Below are 23637 nucleotides of genomic sequence, written 5' to 3'. Positions count from 1 at the left end.
AAACACACACACACACACACACACACACACACACACACACACACACACACACAGGCTATTAATCATCTAGCAATGTGTAAGTGAAAAAGATGGTGCCCATGTGGATCTTCTGAATCTGGAAATCATCTTTTTGGACACACTGTGGCATTTTTCCAAGTTTTCTGTGTGGCAGCCTGCTTCATTGATGTGGAATTAGGTTTTTTACTAAGTTTTCCCATTGCTAGATGTATTAAAGTATATTTGTAGCTCAAGGATTTGGTGGATTTGTTAGATAAATTATAATATCATTTCAGGAGTTTGATAAGATAGTCAAAATTATTTGAATAATTTTGTGAAAAGAGCATACCTTTTCCTCATGATATCTGCATTTGTTGCTATTTATTTATATATAGGAATTTTCTTTGTGTCCCTATGTAGTATGCAGTAAGTGACTTTTGAAAAAAGCCTTTGACCCCAAGGAGTGAAAAGTCTAATAGGAAGCTTGGAGAATCCCTAATCATCTGAAAGATTGAGCCCTCTTAATGATCACAATATGAAGGACTAAAGAATGTTATAACATGTCTGTGCCTTAAAAACGATGTCTTTAGTGGAGGAAGCCAGTTGCTAAAGGCCACATGTTTTAGGCTACCACGTATATGAAGTGTCTAGAACAGACAAATTTATTCAGAGAGAAAGTGAATTAGTAATTGGCTACAACTGGGCTGGAGGGGAGGCCTGCCGGGCAGGGTACTGTCAAGTGCAACATCATTGATGAAATTCTAAAATGATATGGCAATATCCAAAAAGCACTGGGTATACTAAAACAATTTTATGCTATTGTTGTAGGGTTTTTGACCCCGAACATGGCAGCAACCTCAATTCTTGTCTCTCAGGAAAGAAGAATTTTCGTGTGGACACAGTTTAGTTTTAAAGCAAGATTTATTGGAAAAGCTGAGAAAGGAGACTCCCGTCCTAGTGACGGAGGGGCTCTGGGATAGAAAGGACCCTTATCCCCGGCCATAGTGGCAGGAGGAAAAGTGGGAAAAAGATCCATATTAATGGTGGGGAAAGCACCTTTTAAAAGTTTACTTTGATGGGATTCCTCCAAAGACAAAAGGAAATTCCTTGTCCCCATGGTACCTGGCCTTGGGACAAAAGTCCAGAAAGGTGTCAGACATGCTACTTCCTTGGTCCTTTTTCAATGATAAGACCAGTCTGAGGTCCTCCTCAACAATGGCCGGAGACAATGGCTGAAGCTTCAGGTGGGAAATTGGTATGTTAATGTTGCCCTTGTCTCTTTGGGAAGCCTGTTCCTGATACATTAAAATATGCACTTGTGGGCCAGCACAATAGCATAGAGGTTAAGGTCCTTGCCTTTAACCCACCCTGGATCCCATATGGGCACTGGTTCTAATCCCCGTGGTCCTGCTTCCCATGCAGCTCCCTGCCTGTGGCCTGGGAAAGCGATCTAGGATGGCCCAAGACTTTGGGACCCTGCACCTGTGTGGGAGACCCGGAAGAGGCTCCTGACTTTGGATTGGCTCAGCTCCAGCCGTTGCAGCTGCTTGGGAAACGAACCATGGGACGGAAAATCTTCCTCTCTGTCTCTCCTCTCTGTATATCCGCCTTTCCAATAAAAAATAAATAAATTTAAAAATATATATATATGCACTTGTCTCGGGAGAGATGTGCTCTGGTGAATCCAAGACATGGTGGGGAAAATACCCCTCTATATTTGAGAAAAAAATGATGACTTGGGGACCCAGAATACCCTAACTGCCTACCACCCATCTAACTGCTCTCTCACTATAAATGGGTAAAATTATATGCCATGTATATGATTTATCAGTGAAGACATTGCAAAGACAGCTGGCAGGAGAGATAGCAGGAAGGACAGAGATATGGCTGTTGGAAAAGGTGTTCACCTTCACTGGAGGGAGGTTAGCTAGGCTTTCTGCTTCCCTTTTCAGAACAGAAAAAAAATTAAGCAGCTCCTAAATCACCTTAAACTGGAATATTAAGCCTGCTTCCACCAGGACTTGTATAAATATTAATATCTGTGTCAATTATAAAAGCAAAGACTTAGAAGAACCAGGAGAATCAGCACTGGCCTAGTTCTGTAAGGTCTAAAGAAATTGAAAAGATCATATAGGTAACTGTTAGTTGCCTGTAATTACAAAACAACAAGTGTATGTGTGTGTTTTGTCAGTATAATTCCCATCATGATGGTTTTGGTTTTGAGAGCCAGTGTTTGATTGAAGAAAGTCTATTTGCCGAAAAAGAGTCTTTCCATCCAGAGTTCTCAAATAGTTTTGTTAATTATTACTTCGGGAAATGCACTTACTCAGAAAATTCCTTTTCAAAGTCAGATTATCCTTTATTACATGCCTCCAGATCCAAGAACCTCATGTTGGCTCCCTATATGTGTAAATTAATTCTGGCCTATTTTTAGTACTTTTTCAGGCTGTTTTGAATTTAGCCTTTTATCCTTATGTACTCATCAGTACTATTAGAGACAATACAGAGATTGGAGTTGTTTTTGAATGTAACAGATAGCTAAGGCTCTCTTTTTTAAGTAATAGAAGCTATGTGAAGATTAGATTTATATCAAATTCAAAATAGAGCTAAGCATGAAAAAGTAGTCCTTGAGACTCGGGAACTCAGAATAAATATGTACAAATTTCACTGAAGAAAAAAAAAATTCATTCAGCAGAAGCACAAGCAATGAGTTACAGCTTATGCTTGTCCCTGGGGTGAATTAAATATGTATTTTATGTTCTTACACAAATACTAACCAAAATAAATATGTTTAATGTAGTTGGACTAGAACATAGTAAAGCTGAATTATTTACCTTCAGACACATTATTGCAACAATAGATTTTGTATTATTTAGCAGTATTTTTAAACAAATTTGTCATTAAAGATATTAGTTCTTTTAAATGTTTCCCCAAGTAGTTTTAATTGGGTAATAAATGATCATTAAACTTTATGAAATATGCAAGCTAAATGAATTTAGACTGTTTTTACTATTTACCACCCCCAGCCACTTCCCCATAGATGCTGTTAATTTTTATAATCATTTTATTGTCTTTAGATTTTCATGAGGAAACATGGCTTTTCTGTACTTGAATCCAAAGAAAATTCTTCAGTTTTTCGTTACTGACAATTTCTAGTGAAGCATAATCCTAAGGAATGGAGATCGATAAAGTGCAAGCAAGACTCACAGTTATTCCGGAGTGGGATGGCAAGACCAGGGCAGGAAGCAGAAAGAGGGTATTGAGGAAGTAACTGCTTTAGGAACGGGGAAACCTGGGTTTCTGCCTCCTGGTTCTGTCACAAACCCGCTGTGAGGACCACTAACTTTTTAAGCTCAATTTCCTTATCTGTAAAATGAGGCCACCACACTTAGGTGGTGTCAGGTGCTTCTCCATTTGCAGTCTTTATTTTGAAAGACTAGCCTGAGTGGGCTACCACTGTGAGCTAATGAAGATGGCAGAATTAAATCTTCCCTATCTCAGTCCACTTGTCCCTGAGTTTTATTGCTACACGGACATACCTGAGACTTCTAATGTGCAAAATGAGAATTACCTCCATGCGAGACTGAATCTAAGGACCTGGACTGGAGAATGTGCGATAAAAGGGGGAAAGGAGTAGAAATGTTTGAACTTAAAGATATATGAGTGAGCTTTCGTTTGCTATTAAGTTGGTGAAGATTTAGGACAGAATCTCTCGTTTTAGGAGGACTTTACTTTTCCCTGTGCAAATGAAGAAACTTGGCTATTAGAGGTCAGGAAAGCAAATGGCTGTGTGAAAACTCAGCTTAGTGAAAATCTTGTAATAGAACGACTTGCTATCGTGCCTTGCATCCAAATGATTGTAAAGCGGACTTATTCTTCTTTTGGTGCTTTTTTCCTATTGGTTAATGTGGACGACAGTGAAAGGAATTCCAGAAATATAGGTTAGAGAGAAATCAAAAGCCTGTAGTTAATTAACAGCAAATTAGTTTGAGCATTTGTTGGCTTGTATGCCATCTTTATGTGACAAATTTCATTACAGCCAGGAGCAAAAAAAAAAAACAGTTGCAAATACACCCCAAATAAGAGTGATGAATTCTTGAGTCAAGTTCTGCATAGAAACATGGGATTTCATGTTGGTAAGATCAATTCATTCTGTGCTCATCACTGTGAATAAACTTGAGTCATTTTAAACAGCAACATAATGATTAAATCAGATTTCTGGCTTCAGTATTCTTTGTGGACTGTGGAGCCCTTTTTCATTTGGAAAATAAGCTACAGAGTCAAAAGATACATCCAGTCATCTGAGGAGACACATATTCTTTCCTGCAGCCACTGCATGGCTTGCTGGTTCAGATGCAGCCTAGGTAAATTGTAAGAAGTTTAATTGAGTAGATAAAGAGGTCCTCATAATTATAAACTGCAGTAGGTGTAACAAGAGGCTAAACACATAACTGTGTGGTTTTAATTAGCTGGTGCTTCAAATTAGTAATGTCGGTTTCAGTCAGAAATCAGTGACGTTATATGCTGAAAGCCTCATCACCATGTAGTTCATTCCTCATTAGACCTCACCATGTGAAGCTTTCAATACAATTCCATGCTGAGTGAGAAAAGGAAATGTTGGAGATATTTGGTTGCCTTCCAAGAGCACTGGAACTCTATGGAGATTAAATTCATTCTCAGCAGAGATATGAGAATTAACCGTTCTTTGTTATACGTGTTAAAAATGCAGTAGGCAGTTTTGCTTGCAACAGATAACAACCATAAGCACACTCAGTCTGCTATTCAAATTTGCATCTGGAATTTGGTAGCTAATGAACTGATGCAAAATGCAGCCAAGAGCCTCCTAACAAATCAAAGCCAAGTCTAAAGCCCCGAAAGTGCCCTTACTGCTGGCGGCTTGAAGGGCTGTCACGGAAGTTGAAGCAGCTTCCCTTTCTTCCCCTCCTTCTTTTTTTTTTTTTCCCTTTAGGGTTTTAATTATATCTTTCCCTCAGAGGAGAAGGAAGATAGTTTGCAAAGCCAAGAGACCAAAACACTTCAGTTTTCTTCTTGGGAGAATTAAATATGATCTATGGGCCTGTCATTCTGAGCTGTCAGGTGCATGAAATGAACAGATAGCTAGAGAACTGACATCTTGCTTGCATTACTTAGAAGCAAGACATTTTGCTTGTTTGGTTGTGGCGAATCATCTGCTGTGGAAGGCAAAAAAATGACCTGTCCTTCGCCTTCACAACAAACCTTTCCCTCCCAATAAATACTATTCTAACTTGTTATTCCGCCCCTATCCTGACACTGTATCCTGCTTACATTTTGGCAAATTGATGGGTTTGGATTATGCATAGCCAGTATATGTGGTGTATAGGTACAATCTTGTTCTCCACACTTAATGGAATGATGATGACCTGATGATTTGCCTGACTGATTTCGCATCAGCCTCCAACTGGGACACATAGCAATTGTTTGGGTTTCTGATCTCAACATGTGAAGAAAAATGATTGAGAGCACAAGAAAACATGGTACTGTGGAGAGTTTTTGAGACTAGACATGATAAAGCTGTATTTCACTATATGGACTTGGTGTCTTTCTTGAACAGGCATGCTGCAAAGGTGTGGCATGGGTTAGGGGGGAGGGATCTGCAGTTCTCTTTTGCTTTTCCCAGCCAGTGACACCATATGCTGAACATAGGAATGGTCCAGTGAGCTCTTATGTATATGGCATTGTTTGTATTATGAAAGTACATTGTGAATTTAAGCATCCTATAAATGTTGCCATTATTTAAAAGTGAAGCAATGGTTGTTTTTTATCCACAAGATATGGCTACCAAAATCACTTTGAATTTGACAGTTCAAATCCTGTGACAAATGGTAGATTAATCACTACAGTGGTATCATGCATCACAAGTACATCAGCACTAAGTTAAGCTGCGTAGGCTGTTCATGCAATAGGCTATTACTTTGTAAATTAAAGTTACGCTACTCATGAGCAACCTAGCTTACCAATGATAGAAATTAATGTTTGAGATGTATTTAAATTCTGTCATCTATACCTTTATATCAGTAAATATCCTGTAATTTCCATAGCTATGATGTTCATTTGTATGCCAATTATCTAATTAATCTTAACATAGTAGTATTAACCCAAGGAAGAAAATCAACATCAATATAGCACCTGCTAGGCATTTTCTGTGTATTCCTGTGACTTAAATTTGCCCAGTGCACATATATACTCATATTGAGTAAGGGTGACATCAAAAGTAGGTAGAAAAACCCTATGAACAAAATAAAAATAATTACAGGAAGAATATTACTTATCTGAAGTACCTGGGATCAAGTGTTTCAGATTTTGTATTGTTTTTATATGAAAATATTTGCATAAAAATTGTAAGACACCTTTAAGTGAGGCCCAGGTTTAAACATGAAATCCGTTTGCTTTGCATATATACCTTAAACTTGCAGCTTGACCATAAATTTGAATAATGATTCTGATGTGTTTGCATTTTGAAGTCAAGAATGGAATTTTCCAATTGTGAAATGATGTAAGTGCCAAATCTTTAGGAATTTGAATTTTTGGATTGGGGTACTCAGCCTATATCCATAAGACTTAGAGGCAATGAATTAATTAGCAGTCTTCTGAAGGGAAGGGAATAGTTGTTTTTTTTAATAAATGTTCCCTCTGCAACACTCAAGAGTCCGGATTACGTAAAGATATCTGAGACAGGAAAGTGGATTTAAACATTAGTACATTTTGAGTGCAAAAAAAATGACATCTGTGTCATTTTTTTCCCCATAATATGCGTTTCAATGAACTCTTTAGAAGCCTTGTGTGGCTCCGTGAGGTAGCCTAATGACTAAAGTCCTTGCCTTGCACACGCTGGGATCCCATATGTGTGACAGTTTGTGTCCCAGCAGCTCGGCTTCCCATCCAGCTCCCTGCCTGTGGCCTGGAAAAGCAGTCGAGGATGGCCCCAAGTCTTGGGACCCTGCACCTATGTGGGAGACCCGGAAGAGGCTCCTGGCTCCTGGTTGCTGATGGAAGATTGTCCTCTCTATCTCTCCTCCTCTCTGTATATCTAACTTTCCAATAAAAACAAATAAATGTCTTTAAAAAGCTTTTTGTGTGCATAAGTTTAAATGATTATAATCTTATCTTTTAATTCACTTTTCCATCAAATCTTAGAATTACCCTGGTATCTTAAGTATTGTCCTAATGGAAAAGTCAAAAATGTGACAAGAGTCATAGTGCAATAAAATTTGTATAAGCTTTGAGCATTAAGGTCATCCAAGAGTTTGGACACCTTTTTGCTATTTAATAGCTCGTTTAAGTCTAGGTTATCTAGAATTTCCTCCAGAGCTTTCAGTCATCTTTGAAATAAATTATGCAAAGACCAAAACAACAACCACCACACAAAAACTGTTGTGGGCGTTAAAATAATCTGTGGGTGCATAATTCAAAAAAATGTCCTAAACTGTTCTGTGATTTCATTTAAACCAGCTTACTCTGGCTATGGAGTTAAAACAAAATTCCAGTTTCCCTGCAGATCCATAGTTGGATAGTGCCTTCCCCCTGAGATTTGGTGACATCTGTGGATTCTGAGCCCTACGCAGCTGGCAACACAATGTCATTCTAAATCAGTACCTTTGTGGACTGCCGGGATTATGTGATTGCTTCCACAAGCAAATGAGCACGAGGAAGAACTGTGCTATACTTTCATGGTCATGACGATAATTTGTAATAAGCAAATTCCTGTTTTTTTCTTTTTCCTTTATTCTAAACAACTGCTCAGGATCTTAAAACCAGTGGGAGTAAAGAAGAATATTCTCTGTATTCTTTTTCAAAAGGGACATCTGGACAATTTCTGTGACTTAATTAACCTGTTTTTCCCCTTTTGTCTTTCTCTTTTCATATCAGTCACTACGAACAAGACCGTAGTGCTCTTAAAAAGAAGGAATGGGAGCGGAGGACTCAGGAAGTCCAGCAAGAAGATGATCTCTTTTCTTCAGGCTTTGATCTTTTTGGGGAGCCCTACAAGGTAGTTGAATATGTGTGTAACTTATCTTTCGGGGAAATGATTGTTCCATTTTTTTAAACTTCTGAATCAACATTTACCTGTGACATAAACAAATCACTTGCAGAAGAATTTATTTGACAAGTAAAATAAGTATATCTACTATGTTTAGGCAATTGCAGGTTTCTGAGGAAGTCTTTAGAGACAAATTCCATCTTCTTTGGAAAGCAAGGTAGGATTTGCCCAACACTTCCTACAGTGAGGAATGCCCCTGGATGAATTCCAGTGCTTTGACTGTCAGAGAGACAACTCTTGGAGACTTGGTCAGAATGTCAGTGGACATATTTCAAGCAGATGTAACTCCCCTTTCCCATCATTGCTACCCATTACAATGTCATTGCTATCATTTCCATTTTATATTGTTACCAGCTGTTCAGTGGCTTGAGCACTGTTTGAAAACCACTGTTCTAAAATAAAGAAAAAAACAATCATTTTTCCTGGTGGTGAGTAAATCATATGTTAGGAAATTATTCCTACCAGAGGAAATGGCATAGCTATGTTGATTTCCTTATGTATTCTGGTTAGTGTGTTACTTCAAAACATGAAACTGCTATGTGTACAAGTATAGATTTTATACTGATTGAATTTTCTATTTTGGTTGAAGATTTGGGGCAACTAGAAAAAGTATAATAGAAGAATCTTATGCAATTGGTGGCAGTTAATTGGCTTTTATGAAATTAGTGGCAGTGTAATTTTCTACAATGAAACAAAAATAAGAAATAAAACTGAAATTTTAAGAGGTGAAAATTTACAAGAGCACTGTTTAGCCTACAGCAGCTTCTGGGAATAGGAAGTCCTGGGAAAAGGACAGCGCGTTTCAGTAGGGGGTAAATTGGATTGGTGAGTGCTGAGACCATCATCTTCTTCCCAATTCTTGATTGAGGCACTCTGATTACTCCTGCCTTCAGTAATCCTGATGGTCTTAGATCCTGCAAACTACTAATTTTCAACTGTGCATCCCATAATTTTTTTCTATCAATCTCTTTTATGTACACATTTCACTGTATGCTTTTAGATACTTGATTCATTTAACGCACATTTTTGAATGCTTATTGTACACCAGTCTCTTTACAAAGAGGAATAATGCCTAACCCCTGCACTCAAGTAATTCCTAGTTCAATGGTAGAGGTCATTATGGAAGACTCATGTTATAAGTGCATATTGACTGTTAGGGAGATATGCGAAGGGCAGAGATCAATGAAGCATGTATATTTCACTCCAAGAATTTCAGTTCAATTCTGTCCTTGGAGAAAAGGTATTACAAGCTTTTAACAAGAGGCATGACCAAGAGAAAGGTAGAAATCAGAAAGATTAATTTGGGCAGTATATACAGGGTTTAAAGGCAGGGGAAACTAGAGGAATATTATAAAGTTATTTTAGCTTCTAGGGGAGTTTATGACAGCAAGAATTTAAGATAAAATGAGGAAATTAAAATGACACTATATGGTGTCTTATTTGAATATGGAGTAGTATAGGATAAAAATGAATGATTCTGAAGTGGTTTTTGTTTTTCTACTTGAGAAGATGATGGTATCATTAAAAAGTTGTTCAAGAAGATAAAAAGATTTGTACTTGTAGAGAATAATTCAGTTTTGAGCATATTAGGTTTGAGATTATGATTGGTAATATCTATAAGGATATATATATATATATACACACACACACACACAGAGATCATATGAGCATCAGATTTATACAGGTGTCAGTGAAAGCTGGGAGAATGAAGGTCATCACCAAGTTATATCATGCAGGAAAAGACAAAAAGTGAATGCTGGGTGATAGCTACATTTAAGGAGCAAAGTAGTGTTGTAAGCAAGGTATTAGAAAACTAAAAAAAGAAGTTGTCACAGAGATAGGAAGATAAGAAGGAAAGACACATTTACTAAAAACAACAGGATCTTATGGAATGACTGCACTAGTTACATCAGAGTCTAGGAAAGACAAGAATGAAGGGGGCTGGCAGTTAAAAGATAATCAGCAACCATATGGGAATTCACATCATTTGGTGAAACTGGTGGCATTGTGGAGAGCCAACCAGGAATTGTAGAGTAGCAAGTGATTAAGTAAAGGAAAAGAAGTTGATGAAAAGTTGATTTGGGAAAGAGTTTTGCAGAAAGGAATTTTTGAAAGTGAAAGCAACGATTATGTTGAACAAGAATCTTTTTTAATTGAAAGAAATATGACCATCTTTTGAGATTGATGGGAAGGAGCCAACATCAATAGGGAAGGAGAAGTGGAAGATACCTGGAAAGAGTTGACCCTGAGTGGAGCAAGCTAACGGGAAGATTCATTACAAGATGACGAGTGGATGAAGAACCCTGAGTCAGGGGGAGGAAGAAAGGAATGAAACATTGAAATGACAGTGAAAAGAAGCAGACAAGTGTAGGTGATATTGGGATTAGAGTCAGTCTGGGAATAAAGAATAGCAAAAGGGCCATAGGCATCCTTCTCCTTCTCAAGGTGAAAGAGGAAAAACCAAATGAGTCTTAATTCTTATCTTTGGATGGGTGAGAAAAATAAAGTTTGCTCCAAGTATTTATTTTTCAAAATCAGTTTCCATCCCCATCGTCACCACTATTATGTGGTGTACAATGCTCGCTTCTTTCCTGCCTTTACATTGTAAATCATGTCGCAATAATGGTCTGTTATCTTTAAGGTAGATGCTAACTGTTAATAAGGCTGGTCATATAGACACATATTTATCTGTACATGTTAGCAGTATATTTTAAAATAGTCTATTGAAAAAAAACTGGCTCTTAGCATTGTCAGAAGTTTTCATAAGGTATCTGTCTTGATAATAGAAGGGTGCATCAGGTAGAGACACAGGTGGACACATTAAGTCTAGTTCAGGATCAGGCCTGTTGTATAATTACCTTATTACATTTTTGCCCCTTGATGGGGAAGAACTGTTGTTCTTGGGTCAAAACCATGAAAGAAATGAATGATGCTAGCAATCCGTGGCCTAGTAATTGTGTTTCTTTCAGCCTTGCTTTGTTGATCAGTTGTCATATTGTGTCATTCATCTTCAGGATTCTCGATAATATTATTAGGAGTAAGAATCAAAAACTTGTTTTATTTCTCCAAGATTCTTGTAACGAATGAAATACAGTAATTTCTTTTTTAACATTTTGATCTGAGACAATCATTTGTCTTAACTAATGAATTGGTACTTCCTTCCTTCTGTCAGACAAAGAACATTCTAGTACGTATGAGCTTTTCCTTTTTGACTGTTGAGTAAAGGAGCTAAAAGTTCAGTTTGTTCCAGTCATAGTAACCAAGTTAGCCTGACTTTTGTCTTTCCATTTATATATCCTTTACTCCAAGCTATTGCAAAGTCTTTATTTTGATATAAGCATATTATGAATTATAATTTTACCCTGTTCCATTTGACAGCAAGTTTTTCATACTTAATATGCACCAGGCATAGTACTATGTCTGGGGTATATAAAGATAAATAAAAGTGGCCTTTGGTTTTTAAGAGATTACAGTTGTATACAATGAGACAAATCATAGTAATAGTTGTTATACTATGGTGTCAAAGTTCATTTTTCTGGACTTATTCAGAGAAATTTCAATTTATCTTTTGTTTTATTCATATATATGTCTATATATATATGCATAATTTTAGACTGATACATTTAGAAATTCTCCTGATTTCAAGCATGATTTATAATGTAGTCATGGAAGAAAAATTAAGCATACATTAGAAACCTGGATTATTGTTACAGTAAACATAAATAAGAAAACTGGATATGATTTCCCCCAACCAAGGAGAAAGCATGTATTTTGCTATTAAATGCTAAAAACAAAAAGGGGTGTGACTTGCTTGTTTTCCCTCAAAAAGTTGGTTCTTCAGTTCTGATGAGATCTGAGGTAAGAACGGAATGACGCCTCAGAACATGGGGTTGTTACAATGATCTTTGTGACACCTAAAGGCAAGGTGGTTCTGATTCTGTGAAGCTTGATTTCCATGGAAACTAAGTAGGAACACTATGGGAGATGAAATGATGTTCTTTTTCACTCGTTGGGCCAGATCCCTTAAAATAACTAGGAATTACTGATCACTCATCTGACATGAGCGATTTTATTTCCGGGGTAAACACAAACCTGAGATTGGCTAAAGCTTGCTCAGAATTCAGGCTGGGCTGTCAAGACAATGAAATTTCTTGTTTCAGGGATTAAATTAGATACCAGTTTCGCCTGCTCTCCATGGTTCATTGTGCAGTCCAGTTGTAGGAAACCACTGTATGGAAAAAGTAGCTGCTTGCATTTGCTGAAACAATTTTTGCCATAAGAAATGACAAACGTTGGGACTCATATGGAATTAAAGCTTATACCTATGAATAGCTTTTAAATGTTTTGCAAATATACTTCTAAAAATAGAGTGTGTATTCAGTTGAGGATTATATGTAACGTTACTTGTTTAATTACTATAGTACCAAGGTTGCATATAATGCAATGTAAGATGTTCTTAAAGATAAAAAACTAAAAACTGACATATTTATTTGATTTCTGCAGTTCTCCATTTCCCACGTATTGACTTTAGAATATATTTGGCACATTTTTCCTTAATCTTTGAAATTCATAACTTTTTAATTCACCTTGTTATGCTTGGAAGTGCCCTGTGTGATTTACTACGAATCAAAGGAAGTGCACAGCATCTAGAGACCGTGCCAAGTCACGATCTCTACCTGCTGCCCTCTCCTCGATTGTCCTTTCGGGATGTCCTGTCTACTCTCAGCTTCTTGAAGGTTGATGCTCTCCAGGGTTTTCTTCCCCGACCCGATCTTCTTATTCTACGTGGTGTTTTCCTTAGTGATTTCATTTATTTCCAGTACTTTACTCTCTATTCATCTGCATATTCTTCCAGTTTTATGTACAGAGAAGCTTAAGCAGCTATACAACTTAGATTTAGAATGAGATGTCAGATGGAAAAAGGTGTTCTCCCCGTAGGTACCAGGAGAGCAGCCTGCATGCAGGCCATGTGAGAAACCCTGCATGTTTAACGTTTGCCTTCATTGACTGGTTCCAGTGGGATGTGGTCACTCCCTCCTGTGCATGGAGTGTGCGCATGTTGCTGCTTAGACCTGTAGGCCACATAATGTGATATCCTTCCTATTTTGTGGCCCAGTTGTCACCTGACTCCTTGGATATTGGTGGGTGTCTTTCATTGCAACATCTTAGGCCAAGATAATGAAGCCTAGGCACAAAGAATTCCTTTACTCTTCCAAATTCGACAGCTTGTTTTGTTAACTTCTATGGCATTTAAAGAAAATTTAAAAAATCATTTTGAAGCTGAATCAACTGAAATTTCATCAATGTAATATCCAAGCACACTCATGTATTTCAGTCATGAAAGCTTTCTTTGTATGTCACACAACACTTTCAAGAAGTTCATTATTTAAAAAAAAAATCTTTAGCCCATGTAATAGGATTAATATTCATACAGGAAGGAATGCTGTAGATGGCATGTTGCTTGTCCATATAATAATTTGGTTGCCTCTGTGACTCTACATATTAGATTAACATCACTTTGAAAATATGGTTTTGTTGGATTTACTGAAGTAACAGTTCCATTCATGATTTTTTTTTTAAATCACTGAAAAGGCAGGGGAGAACTTCAGTCAGTGTTGATGAACAATTGTATCCTTTTAATGAGTATAAATCATCAACATGTAAACACAGGCCCCCAGAACATGTAGGCAAACACCAGCAATTTATACAGTTCGTTGATTAAAAGGAACTAGCTTCACTTCAGTCATACATTAGCCCAATTATATGTCATTTAATCCCATGCTTTGTAAACGTAGTAAAGTCATGATAGTACAGTTTAACTTTCTTGTCTAATTGGCCAAACCTTTTTCATGGTGCATAATGTAGTACAAATGCTTATGTGTCTAGAATATGTATAAGACAAACATTCAGTTATAATTTCAATTACCAGTAAAGAGCAGTTGTTAATGGTGAAGTGGAGTGTAGCAGTCAATCTCATCTGACTTAAGCTAAGTATCTTCTAACACAAATAATAAATAACAGAATTTAAAATTCTTCAAAATGAACTTGTTTAAGGACAAGCTGAGAAGTATTCCCAAAATGAGTCACGCATGCTCATTCCAAGAGGCTCTGTAAATAATACTATTGATTTTTTTTTAACTACAGAGAGCATAAGAAGTATGAAATTTTATGGCAGTATGGCAATTTTAAAGAACCCTGTGTACTAGTCTACTTAGGGCATCTGTTTGAAACATAAGCATTAGGAAACAAAAAGCTATTCATTCTTTCTCCTCCCACCCCCATCTTTTTGTTATTTTAGACAAACAAAGGTGATGCCCTCGCCAACCGAGTCCAGAACACGCTTGGAAACTACGATGAGATGAAGGATTTGCTAACTAACCATTCTAATCAGAATCATCTAGTGGGAATCCCAAAGAACTCTGTGCCCCAGACTTCCATCAACAAAAATGAACCAAGCTTTTTCCCAGAGCAAAAGAGCCGAATGATGCCATCTCAGCAGGATAATACCCACTCCTCAGCATCAGTGCCTCCACCTTCTGTTGTGATACTGAATTCAACTCTAATACAGAGCAACAGAAAGTCAAAACCGGAGTGGCCACGAGATAATAATAATCCTAGCACCATATCAGCAAGCCAAGCAAGTAATCAACTCAACAAGATGCAGACTTTGTCACAGGACCAGCCTCAAGCCAGACTTGAAGATTTCTTTGTCTACCCAGCTGAAGCACCCCAAGTTGGAGCCATTGAGGAGTCAAACGCACCTGCAAAGGAAGACATTAATCCTGTGTTCAGTGGAGAAGATGCTTTCAAAGAAATCTTTCAGTCCGACTCAGTAGAAGAATCTGAATTTACAGTGCAAGCACCTGGGTCTCCCTTAGTTGCCTCCTCTTTGTTAGCTCCCAGCAGTGGCCTTTCAGTTCAAAGTTTCCCGCCAGGGCTTTACTGCAAAACAAGCATGGGGCAGCAAAAGCCAACTGCCTATGTAAGACCCATGGATGGCCAAGAACAGGCAGCAGACATCTCACCAACACTGAAACCTTCCATTGAATTTGAGAACAACTTTGGGAATCTGTCATTTGGATCACTCTTGGACGGAAAACCCAGTGCAGCCAGTTCAAAGACTAAACTGTCAAAGTTCACAATGCTCCAAACAAATGAAGTAAGTAATTGCAAGTTTTATTTCATCTTGTAACATTCACAACCAGCTTTTAGTTACATTATTGAATCATATGTGAGACTGCTAAAGGTCTGAGATTTCTTCTTTATCTGTCTGTTGTGGCATGACTAGTTACAGATCTGCAGATACAGTTAAATTTCTAGAAATTCACCTTGACTGAAAATGAGGTCAATCTGAATGAGTGAAAAGTTGGAGTTATAAAATGGTTTTAGAAGATGCACTTATGGAAATATATATAAACTAGTTAAGTTTGAGATTACATATAGTCATAAATAACATGAGGCTCATGGATAGAGTGAATCATCATAGACTTACGCTATCCAATGGCATATTATAAACATAAAACACAGAATTTCCTTAAGTTAAAAAAAATATACAAGTGTGATTTGGTGGAAGCTGAAGTAGAAGGGATTCTTGAAACATCTTTGTATTTCTATGTTTGCAAAGCTATTCCTTGGCAAGCTCTTAACGTAGTCTCCTTCATCCCTCAATCCTACCTTCTGCTTCATTTTGTACAGACGACCACATAGCCTGCTCATACTACCTCCATCCCTTCTTTTGTAGCAAAAGACAATATGATCAACCCAAATCCCACTGGGTTTAGAATGGCTAAATGGCCATAGCCCTACCCCATCCCAGGAACCAGTGCTTTGAAAAAAGAAGTTTAGAGGAACCAATCCTTCTCTTAGAGAAGTGAATCACAAAAGATTGCATTCCAGGCTCTGTGTCTCCCTGGAGGAGACATTCAGAGGGCTGTCCTGTTAACACCACCACCGAAGTGGCTGCCTACTGCACCTCAACCACTTGAGTGGAAGACGCTTCTGCCTGTTAATTGGATTCCTATGAATAATGACCGAAGTTTCGAAAAAAAAAAACCCAGAGGAACAAAGTCTGTTGAAATTCTTATTCAATCAGAGTGACAGGCTTTCTGGGCAAATCATTGTAGGTGCTACTTCAGAGGTGTTCAAATTAGAGAATTCTGCCTCTCTGACTCCTCTGGCTCATCTTCCGTCCCTGGTCCTCAGTAGACAAGGTTATTTTGGACAACAGTGGGAACTCAATGGAACCAGATGTTTGGGGCTGTTGCTTATATATTCTAGATGGATGATTTTTATACTTTTCCCTTCTGAGGAAATTTTGCTTTTTGTGCCTAATTCATCAAGTCTTGTCAAACTTCCTCCTAACTAGCTCTCCGTTGTGTTGCCTCTTCTTTAACCTCACCACCTTGGAACCGTGTGTAACTACTGTGTACCTGGACTGCTGTAACAGCGTCTGTTAATAGATCTCCCTCACTTTAGCTCACCTCTCTTTCAAACCATCCATCGTGCAAGCTGATTCAGTTGCAATATCTAACTTTTGCTTTTGATTCTTCAAAACCTTCTTATCACTCTCAGGAAGAGGTCCAACTTTCTAAGTCTCAGTTTCACCATGTAATCATACACAAATGAAATTTCAGGCATCGGGCCCGGCGCGGTGGCGCAAGTGGTTAAAAGTCCTCGCCTTGCACGCCCGGGATCCCATATGGGCGCCGGTTCTAATCCCAGCAGCCCCGCTTCCCTTCCAGCTCCCTGCTTGTGGCCTGGGAAAGCAGTTGAGGACGGCCCAAAGCTTTGGGAACCTGCACCCGCGTGGGAGACCCGGAAGAGGCTCCTGGCTTCGGATCGGCATAGTATCGGCCCGTTGCGCTCACTTGGGGAGTGAATCATTGGACGGAAGATCTTCCTCTCTGTCTCTCCTCCTCTCTGTATATCCGCCTTTCCAATAAAAAAAATAATAAAAATCAATCTTTAAAAAAAAAAAAAAAGAAATTTCGGCCATCTAGAAGTTCTCATGGTTCCCTGTCATATGATTTTTTTCAACATGCTGCCCTCTCAACTAGAACATCATTTTCTTCCTTCCTTTATATTCTTACTGAAATCCTATTGCTGATAAAAGTAGGCTTGGCTGTCATATTTTCTGTGAAAGCTTCCCTGATTCCCCCAGCTTGATTAGAAACCACTCGTTTGTAGGTCCTTTATTGTCTCATTTTATACATCTTGATTTGCACTTCATGGTATAATAGTCAGGTGTTTATGTGACTGTTATATTAGACTGTATGCTCCTAGAGGGCAAGGAATGTGCCGTACTTCCCTCTATCCCAAGTGCCTAAAAATATCTTGCACATAATAGATATTCAATAAATAGTGAATGAATACATTTCAAAAAATGGTCCCTGGATTACCTTTCCTAAGCTGCTAATTAATAGGAACAAAGATAAACCATTGCTATGAAAGTCATTGTCAGTTATATTTCTTTAATTGTTTTCTGCCTGCTCGTGTCGCATTTTTTTTTCTACCAGAAGACTTAATGAAGTTAACACTCAAAAGCACAAAGACACCTGATTTGCAAAAAAGGAGGAGCATAGTGGGAGTTTAGGATGCCATTCTGTTTCCTGTTCCTGGTGTCTGTTGTTTCCCCCTTCTTGTGTTGGAATGTCATCGTATAGGGCTGGGGTTGAAATAGCACTGCTTTGTAAAACAATCTACATGACGGGTCCCAGATCCAATGAGATCCCTCTATTATAATCCTCTCTTTTATATCTTACAAAATGGCTGATCTAGATTCAAAAATGACTTTCACTTAGTTCACTGACACTCTAAAGAGGAATACATTTTCAAAACGAGTCTGAACTGTCGACAGCATTGGAAACAGTTCCCCAAGGAGCAGTCTTTATGCATGAGGTGTTTGGTGTTAACACGGACAGACTTGATATCGTTTTATGTGAAAAATTATTAGTCAGGTGCAATAAAGCCATGAGAGGACATAAGAAAGTACTTGTTTCAAAATGTAGCTCTTAAGGAATGCTTTGAAAGAGGAATAAGGAGAGGTTTAGGGCCATGAAGTCAAACAATATAGATAGAACTAAATTGTAACGTAAAAACCAAGAGAGGAAGAAAGGAACTGAAAGTTCAGACAGCCCAACAGAGAGACTGAAGTGTGTAGATTAAAGAGTAGGCATAATACAGAGCAGAGCATCATGAAACTTTGAACTTAATGCAACTTATGTAGCAAAAACTCTAAATCTGAATATCACTCTTCTAAGTGTTTATGCACTTCTAAAAGCACTTAGCATTTGAATTTATGCTCTGTTCATTTTTATCTTTAATTTTTATTTATGCTTTTAAAGATTTATTTATTTTTTATTACAAAGTCAGATATGCAGCGAGGAGGAAAGATAGAAAGATCTTCCGTCCGATGATTCACTCCCCAAGTGAGCGCAACGGCTGGTGCTGTGCCAATCTGAAGCCGGAGCCAGGAACCTCCTCCAAGTCTCCCACATGGGTGCAGGGTCCCAAGGCTTTGGGCTGTCCTCAACTGCTTTCCCAGGCCACAAGCAGGGAGCTGGATGGGAAGTAGAGCTGCCAGGATTAGAACTGGCGTTTATATGGGATCCTGGCGTGTTCAAGGTGAGGACTTTAGCCACTAGGCTATGGCGTCAGGCCCTATTTTTAATTTTTTTTAAGATTTTTTTTTTTCTTCTTGGAAAGGCAGGTATACAAAGAAGAAGATATTGAGAGAAAGATCTTCCATCCATTAGCTCACTCCCCACGTGTCCACAACGGCCAGAGCTAAGCCGATCCGACACCAGGAGCCAGAAGTTCTTCTGGGTGTCCCACACTGGTGCAGGGTCCCAAGGCTTTGTACTGTCCTTGACTGCTTTCCCAGGCCACAGGCAGGGAGCTGGGTGGGAAGCGGGGCCACCGGCACACTAACCAGCCCCCTTATGGATTTCCGCCGAGTGCGAGATGAGGACTTTAGCTGCTAGGTTACCACTCCAGGCTTGATAATGGGAGTTCTAAGTGACCGGAAAACAGACAAAATCTAAGACAAACAAGTAAGCAGATAAGGTTATATTTGTGTGTTGGGAGATCATAAACTATCATGAAAATGTGATATGTATGTATATTTGTGTGTCCATGTTTGTTTATATCTCTATACTTGTATCAGTAGTAGGGTAAGTCATATTTCTTCTCCTTGAAACCTTCTCATGCTTAGAATTTATGTCATAATAATACATTTAAAGTCTAACCAACTTTATTGCAAAGGGTTAGCTTTGCAAGTGAGGTATGTAATTTATAAAGTCATTTGTTTAAAAGATTCATGATACAGAATTTATTAAAATCCCAAGCAATCAAAGAGGGCTGATCTGTGATGCAGTTGGGTCTAGATGAATGTTTTCTGCTAACTGTAGCTGAGTACTCTAAGAGGAGTATTTATATCAAGCAGAAACTGAGGGTTCTTGCAGATGGTGTTTTATTAGGAAACAAATTTGTTAATAAATTCAGCTTTATACATGATTACATAAGAGAGTTTTGTTTATTCTTCCCTTAGGAGAAAAATCTGCTAGTGTAGATAGCTTTGAATTTTGGCATAATCTGTTATTAGTATTGTTTGGCAAATCAATAATTGCATGCAAATGAAATGAGCAGTCGTGACGTATTAAGTATACTATTCCCAAGTACAGTATTAATGTGAAGTGTCATTACCATAAAAATTCATTTGCTTTACATGTTATTCTTGTCTATGCACTTAAGCTATTTGAGTCTCCAATTGCTGTGAAACTAGAAGCCTCTTAGGAAAGGTTAATGTAAATGACATGCGTTTGATCTGGCTTATTTTAGAGGCTAGCTTTGTCAGTCAGCTGAAAAGTTACCATATATTCCTGACTGTGCCTGTTTTCTATGCAGTGAACACTGTGAGTACAATTTGCTTTATTGATGATGAAGTAAATAATAAGCATAGGTGCTTTATGTGCGAACTACAGAGAACAGTGTGATCTCACTCCTGGAGTTCTTGGTCTTTATGCAGCTACACAAAAATGATGGAGAACAGAAAGCCGTCCAGCTGCTGTGTGCATTCATTTTCCCCTTAAAGTACAAGGTGTGGTTCTTTTGTCCCTTCTTATGGAAATAAAATTAGATGCAGTCCCAGGCTATGACTGGTCTTAATTGCAACACATCTAAGATGAATAGAGACACCTCAAAAGTCATTGCACTTTGCGAGGTGCCAGAAAGGATTCTCGACCTTGACGTTTTCTAAGCGGATGTGGGGAAGCCACAATCTTTTGCACCTGCTGCTTCTTGCAGCTTGCTCTCTGCAGCTTTTACTAACTCTCCCAACTCCTTCATTCCATTCATGTTCAAATTTGTGTTTTCTTACCATATCTCTTCATTTGCCCACAACATTAATGTCTCCTTAGGCTGCATGAATTGGTTCTAAATGCAATACAGGGTCTTGTATCATTTTTTAATGATTTATTTATTTTTATTGAAAATTTAGATATACAGGGAGGAGGAAAGATAGAAAAGAAGATCTTCCATCCGCAATCAGGAGCCAGGAGCCTTCTCTGGGTCTCCCACTCCGGTGCAGGGTCCCAAGGCTTTGGGCCATCCTTGACTGCTTTCCCAGGCCACAAGCAGAGAGCTGGATGGGAAACGGGGCCGCTGGGATTAGAACGGGCACCGATTTGGGATCCTGGCACATGCAAGATGAGGATTTTAACCACTAAGCTACCGTGCTGGGCCCTCTTGTATTATTTTGATGGGGAGCTCAGAGATGCTTGAAAATTCAGTGGAGATGGCTGTATTTCTGTGATTAGGAGAAGGTGGGATTGTCCACAGAGTAGTAGGACTAATTTTACCAGATACTGACACAGAGGGGTTAGGCAGGGAGGATTGCTCAGACAGTGGATGGAGATAGATTTTTAAACTTTATCTTGGAGGAATAGAATTATAGCACTTGATTAATATGGAGAACGATTCGTATTTGCGTCTATTTGCTGTGTATGAAAAGAATGACATACATAAGAAAAATATGAGGCACAATCTCAGGGTAGGCCAGTTTGTGTATTCTTTAACGTTTATAGGACAAAAGTGAAATAGATCTGGAAAGGCAAGCTGTCAATGATCTTGAATACACAGGCAGTTTGGCAGCCAGAATGTGATGCTGAGCTCGACTTCACCTGCCGCGAGTTAATGGGTAACTTACGAACTCTGTCATGACAGTTATGTGCAATCCCTCCGTTCTTCATTCAAGGTTTGTTCTTTACACCCTTAAACAAAAGCACACATCATTTCTTTCCTTGTAAACAACAAACATTTCTTCAGCTAGCTTTCCCAAGTATTTTTCTCTCCTCCTCCTCAGTTTCTTTATTATTATTAGTTTTTTCATGACACTTGTTCCATAGGCACAGTGATTCCCCATGCACCCCCAAGTCCCCACTGTTTTTCCCATATTATTGCAATGATATATTCCTTCAACAGCAGTCACAAGCCCAACATTGTGTTATTTAGTGTATATGGTGTATGACACTACAGGTGCAGACAATGGTAGATAGTCTGGTATCTTACTGTAAATCCTGTTACGTCTTAATGCAACAGGGAAAGTGTTTATTCTATCCAATACTCGTTCCCTTCACTCATTCTCTTCCTGTTCCAGGTTTTCACAAGCCAGTTTCAAATCCAGAAATCCAGTGATAGATCTTATTTCTGGCTTATCAAGGTATATGCCTTATCTGGGGGAACGGGGGGGGGGGCGGTTGCTTTCTATTCCTCAAATTTCACTTTTTTTTTCCTGTCACATATATATATATATATATATATAGTTCATTTTCTAAAGCTACACACTAGCGATTATAACGATGTTAGTAACTATGACATTTCGCTTTAAAACAGTGTTTCAGAGCATTTTGTCTTACTGTCCTTTTCTTTAAATCCATTGTCACTTTCAACATTTTTGTGAAGGGGTTGTAAAGAAATCTAATCATTGGCTTTCAAAAAACCCTCAATTCTTGTGCTATATAAACATAAGTAATCATTATTAATCATTAAATGTTATTTAATGAGTCTCCATGAGATAGCTGAAAGTAAAACTTCGCATGAGGAAATGTGTAGAATATTGCAAAATCCAGTGTAGATGAGTTATACTGAGATGTGAATTCCACTTCTGGCTTGCTCTTGGTTTTTGAACTTGAGAAAGGAATTCTTTTCTGTTTCTTGTTGTTACATGAGATGAGAATTGCTGCTAATGAGGTTTCCGCCAAGGCTATGCCTCTCTGTGTCTCAGTCAGAAGGCAGTGTGTGTCTAAGGTGAGCTGTGCCCTATGCCTGCCTCTGTGCAGATGCTTCACATTAGCACAGTGTAAAAGCATTTCGGCTCTGCATGCCTTTCCCTGCCACCATTTAGAACAGCTGGCGAATTGTCAGGACTAAACAAATAGGAGAAAACTGGAATTGGATATTTTTTAGTGTGTGACTGTTAATTCCATCTAGAGTATTACTATATTTCAACTTGGTTTCAAAAGAAGCTAACCATGATATGCTTGCATCTCACTGGAAAATACCACGCTGCAGACTCAACAAGTAACCTCCTAATCCTGTTGTCATCTCTTACTGAAATAATGTAAGTTAGAGACCTCTGGCTGTGCATTACTTCCAGGGAAGTATTTTGACAGATGCAATATGCAGTTAGCTGGAAAGCTTTTGTTATGTGTCTCCCAAATCATCCTGTATCACTTGATATATCGATTAGTTCAGTGCTTTCTGAGGCAATCATAAAAAAAGAGTACTCTCCTTCTACATTACAGAATCAAAAGAATTGACAGGTAGATAACCAACAACATTGATTTAACCAAATTGTAAATGCAAAGGCTGTAGAGTTGAGTTATATACAATTTTTATGGATATTGTAAATCTGTGTTATATTTTTAGTTGACATGAAGCAAAGAGTCTTAAATTAACCATCATTTTTGAAATGCGCTATGCTTTCATCTCCAAATACAGCTGATAATATATGTGATAATAATAACAAAATAGTTTACCAATGTCTTCACATAGATTATCTTATTTTGATTGCATAATACAAAGATCTCAGATTATTATTGTTCCCTTTTCACGCATGCAGAAACAGCTTCAGAAAGACTGCTGGTCAGTTTTCTTACAGTCACACAGCCAAGAAATGGCCATGCCATGACTAGACACACGGTTTCAGTTTCATTTCTAGGGTGGTGTTTGTGTGCTACTGCATATGTAAGGATTAATTTTCTGAAAGTAGCTTTTCTATTGGAATATAAGAGGCAAGAATATAATGAACTGAATCTAGCTTAAGTTACAATTCCCTTGCTGGTCTCATGTTTCAAAAGTCTGGGACTAAACACACCAAAAGAGCAATTTTTCTTGTGGAGGTACAGGTTAGACTCATGTGTTTTTCATTTACAAATATGGTGAGAAGCAATGCATTTTGCAATATTCCCAAATGAGTAACACATGATAAAACTTGTTAGCAGGCCTTCATGAAGTTTCTGAATTTGTGTCTCCTATGTGGAATGACTTTAGCAGTGTGCTCA

At 38.2% G+C, this 23637-nt stretch overlaps 1 protein-coding gene across 4 annotated transcripts in view; it reads left to right on the top strand.

Moving 5' to 3' along the window:
- The window catches only part of AFF2 (AF4/FMR2 family member 2), a 462047-nt gene that overhangs the window by 142890 nt on the left and 295520 nt on the right, over positions 1-23637 (top strand). For 2 of the 4 annotated variants that reach the window (XM_040999786.1, XM_040999784.1), the window contains exons 2-3: positions 7906-8026; positions 14376-15236. In XM_040999786.1, the coding sequence (XP_040855720.1) occupies positions 7906-8026; positions 14376-15236 (982 nt within the window). Of the gene's footprint in view, positions 1-7905; positions 8039-14375; positions 15237-23637 lie in introns of all 4 variants that reach the window. The other 2 variants (XM_040999785.1, XM_040999788.1) reach the window with 2 other exon arrangements.

The sequence above is a fragment of the Ochotona curzoniae genome, unplaced genomic scaffold, assembly GCF_017591425.1.
Source record: "Ochotona curzoniae isolate NIBS_2020 unplaced genomic scaffold, NIBS_Ocur_1.0 scaffold_1852, whole genome shotgun sequence".
Taxonomy (NCBI): Eukaryota; Metazoa; Chordata; class Mammalia; order Lagomorpha; family Ochotonidae; genus Ochotona; species Ochotona curzoniae.
Note: the sequence above shows the minus strand (reverse complement) of the source record. Positions and strands in the feature narration are given on the sequence as shown.